Source organism: Triticum aestivum, chromosome 2A (assembly GCF_018294505.1).
Source record: "Triticum aestivum cultivar Chinese Spring chromosome 2A, IWGSC CS RefSeq v2.1, whole genome shotgun sequence".
NCBI lineage: Eukaryota > Viridiplantae > Streptophyta > Magnoliopsida > Poales > Poaceae > Triticum > Triticum aestivum.
The window spans coordinates 214,130,027-214,133,572 of NC_057797.1; the positions used below are offsets into that span (position 1 = coordinate 214,130,027).

At 46.9% G+C, this 3,546-nt stretch overlaps 1 protein-coding gene across 5 annotated transcripts; it reads right to left on the minus strand.

Annotated features, from left to right (window-relative positions):
- Positions 1–272: 272 nt before the first annotated feature.
- Positions 273–3,074, minus strand: LOC123188418 (uncharacterized). 5 transcript variants are annotated; one of them, XM_044600512.1, is made up of 2 exons: positions 2,943–3,074; positions 273–1,049 (listed from the first exon to the last, which is right to left on the minus strand). In XM_044600512.1, the coding sequence occupies exons 1-2, from the start codon at positions 3,009–3,011 to the stop codon at positions 564–566; spliced, it is 555 nt and encodes a 184-aa protein (XP_044456447.1). In that variant the 5' UTR covers positions 3,012–3,074; the 3' UTR covers positions 273–563. The 5 variants fall into 5 exon arrangements, with proteins under 5 accessions (XP_044456447.1, XP_044456449.1, XP_044456448.1 ...); XM_044600514.1 differs by having other exon boundaries at positions 2,738–3,007; XM_044600513.1 differs by having other exon boundaries at positions 2,734–2,950.
- Between the last annotated feature and the right edge of the window lie 472 nt (positions 3,075–3,546).

Genomic DNA, 3,546 nt, shown 5'->3' on the forward strand with positions numbered 1-3,546 from the left:
CGCAAACACAAATCTAGGCAGATATGGCCTCATTGCCATCCCGAAACAAACAAAATCCGAATAAAATGGACGTCCGTGGTTTAGGGTCGTGCGATTGGAGTTGGCCTAAGACCATCAACTCAATTCAAAAGTCTAGGAGTCTTATCTGCTACCCCCTCCGTTCGGAATTACTTGTTTCGGAAATGGATGTATCTAGAACTAAAATACATCTAGATACATCCATTTCCACGACAAGTAATTCCGAACGGAGGGAGTACTCCAGAAGCGCGAGGTTTTCCGAGAACTACATTATATCATCCATTGACAATTTGACATCTAGCTTCTGACGGGAAATGCTTTTCATAGACTACCTTTCCACGCATCAGAGCACATGAGCAGGAAAGCTGACCTAAACGGGATCGCGACACAGAGGGATGCAGTCAGGTGGATGAAATGATTGTGCTCACCAAAGATGGCATCGTACTGCCCTCCAAAGGCTTGCACAAAGAAACCCAAGATGCCCTCCAGGAAAGGGCAGCAGCAGCAGCAGCAGCAGCTTTGATTTCAGTCATCTCCCGTTAGGGCTAGGCAAAGGTCTCCGACAGCTTGGAGAAACCCAGCTTCCTGAGGCGGCTGCTCATCGGATTACCGCACCTGACATCCACCACCTCGACGCCATGCACGTTTCCTTTCTTCTTGGCCTTCTCGAAGTTGGGGCTCCTGTCAACCAGCGCGCCATCCGAGTGCAGCATTGGGGAGCTGGACTTGTTCCGCTGAGAGCTCCTCCTCGTCTTGCAGGCTTCTTCAGCGCTCACACGGTCAGCTCTGCCATTGCTGCTGCTGCTGGAGACACTGGACGAGCTCTTCCTTGGGATGATCTTCCGGGGGCTAGCGCCGCAGGGCACCCAAACCGGACTGCTTTGGCGTCTCAGGCGCGGGGTGGCAGCTCCTTGCGGCGCAACCTTGATGGCCTCCAGTTCTCTCGTCATGAGCGAGCCGATGGTGCCGGTTGTGCCCACTTTGATGGCGCCTCCCACACCGTTGACAAGCTCGGCGGCGCACGGCATGATCTGTTTATGAGAAGAGACTGGTAACTGGTTAGGCTCCGTCACAAATGAGGAAGGTAATGAAGCAAGATTTACTGACAAGAGAGAAGACAGGGGCAGTGTACTGCAAAGGTGAAAACACTATACCAGGGACAGGGAGAAAGTTGCATGACAACTAGGATGAAAATCATGGTGTTCTCGCCATGCAAGATGAGAGGTGTATAATAACAGACACTTGCCTCCATGATTGCCACTTGAGAAAACATGGAGAATGATAGGGCTGTCATGATTATACCACTAGGGGAGTAACATGCATGTCATGGCAGTCAACCCCTTTCTGTTCCGAGATGAGGACTAGTGGTATCCACAAAACAAATCAGCCTAGTTTGTGTTTCTAATTCAAGAGTTATCATGTCCACCCAACAAATCTAATCAATTCATTCTCCTAATGCAAGAGTTATGACAAATTTAACCGAATCATTGCAGAAATGACACCTTTGTTCCGATAGAATCTGATGGGCAGTCACATCATGTACCAATACGATTTACACAATAAAAACACTGTAGATATGCTTAAGAACGACACCACTTTCCCCAGAAAAACTGATATATTTTTTCTGCACAACGTTGAGTTGAATTACATGATGCGACCGAGCACCGACAGTCTGAAACTAGTAGGAGTATAATACATTACACTAGTACCAGAAGGAGGAAGCAAATGGACAACCAATGCAGTGTTGACAAACAATTACAAGGATTAAGAAAAATCTCAGCATGCTTTCAAAAGTATAGCTCATGTTATCTAAGCCTCTGATTGAGGGCCTTTTCAGGACAAATTGACCAGCATCTGAGGTGTCAAGATGCACTAGACACAAACATTTTTATCCCCTTTTCTCAAATGCTTTCTGCTCCTTCTTTTCTGCCTTAATTTCCTCAGTGCATCTACTGATGCCTACCTTTAGACCATGTACTGTATATCATGTAGGCCTACTTCTCAGACAAAAATGTTTTAGCTTACAAAAACTAATAAGTAGGCCACATTGGTATGTTATCCCCTTTCAGAGAAGTGGTAGTACTACTAATAAGTAAGTATAATGATTTTTAGCACCAGCAGCAGCAACAAGAAACAAATGGCATCAAGCATCACTTGATGGAATGCCAACTGGGCCAAAGCAAAGAACCTACCACTTCCTTCCTCCTGCCGCATTCTTTTTCTGCATATCTATTCTTGGATACCTTGGGCTACTGGTCTAGTGATTGATTAATAATCTAATGCGGCGCCAAATCATGTGGCAGCGCCGGCCAAACTCATTAATCTAAGGAACACTGAAACGGACGAACACAGGAACTGGAACAGAAGATTTCCTTGAGAAGAAGCACCAGACGAGCGGCTCTGGTCAAGAGCTCTCCATAACACAATCTTGCTAGTTAAGGAGAAAATGAAGAAATAATGGACAAGTCTACACACAAGTGACAATTTCGGAGAAAGAAAAAAACATTTGGAACCACAGACAATTAGCAATCCGGGACAGATTCGAGGGAAATGGCACCAAGCCAAACCATCGCAAGAAGAAATGGTGAGAGGGGCAGGACCTCTGGATTGGATCCCCAAAGGAGCTCTCACCAACAATCTTTCTTTCAACCCCCAACAGCACAGCCGTTCGAGATATCACACAAAGCAACGAGATAAAAGGATGCTGCGGCGTACCTACCAGCCTTCTGAATCTCGAAGCGCTTGAAGATCTTTGCGCACCAGGAGGAGCGTGGGGGGATAGAAGAAGCGAGGAGAAGGGGGGCAGCTTCTGGCCAGAATTGAATTGAAGAACACAAGGGAAGGGTGAGGAGAGGAGATATCGACAATGGGGTCACACCAAACGCCCTGTGTGTTTTGAATACCGCAACCTATATTATTATTACCTCGCCCGCATTTATTGCCTGCCTCGTTCTTCTTCCCTCTCCTCTCTTCTCTGTCATTTTGTTTGTCATGTGCGCCAGGACAATGCTTGTCTTTTCTAGGACGGCTTATCGGCGAAAGACGAGTGGTGTGTGGTCAGGGGGCTATTTGCATGTTGCACATTCTTGGAAATTTCTAATTGAGAACTCTTCGATGAAGACGTTATTTGTTGAAAAGGGTACAAGCACAATTTACGTGCTCTTGGAGCAACTCCAACGCACGACCCCAAACTAATGAGGTGGCATACAGTCGTTTTTTTTATGCGCTGGTCATGCGCCCAACCCGCAGACACATCTGGTACGGCCGCCTGAATTATTTTGTAAATGAACTTTTTGTCCACCGTGGTCGTAGTTCATGCCAGCGATCATAGTTCATGCCGCCAACAAAGCCAGCGGCCGACAAACGTATGCCAGCCTATAAAATGGTCAACCCTCAAGTTTTCACGTCGGCAATAAAGCCAGCGGCCGGCACACTAGCCAACGTTTAAAATGAACAAGTTTTCTCACTCGCAATAAAAGCCACCGGCCGGCACACTTGCCATCCTTCAAAAAGAGCGACCATAGTCCA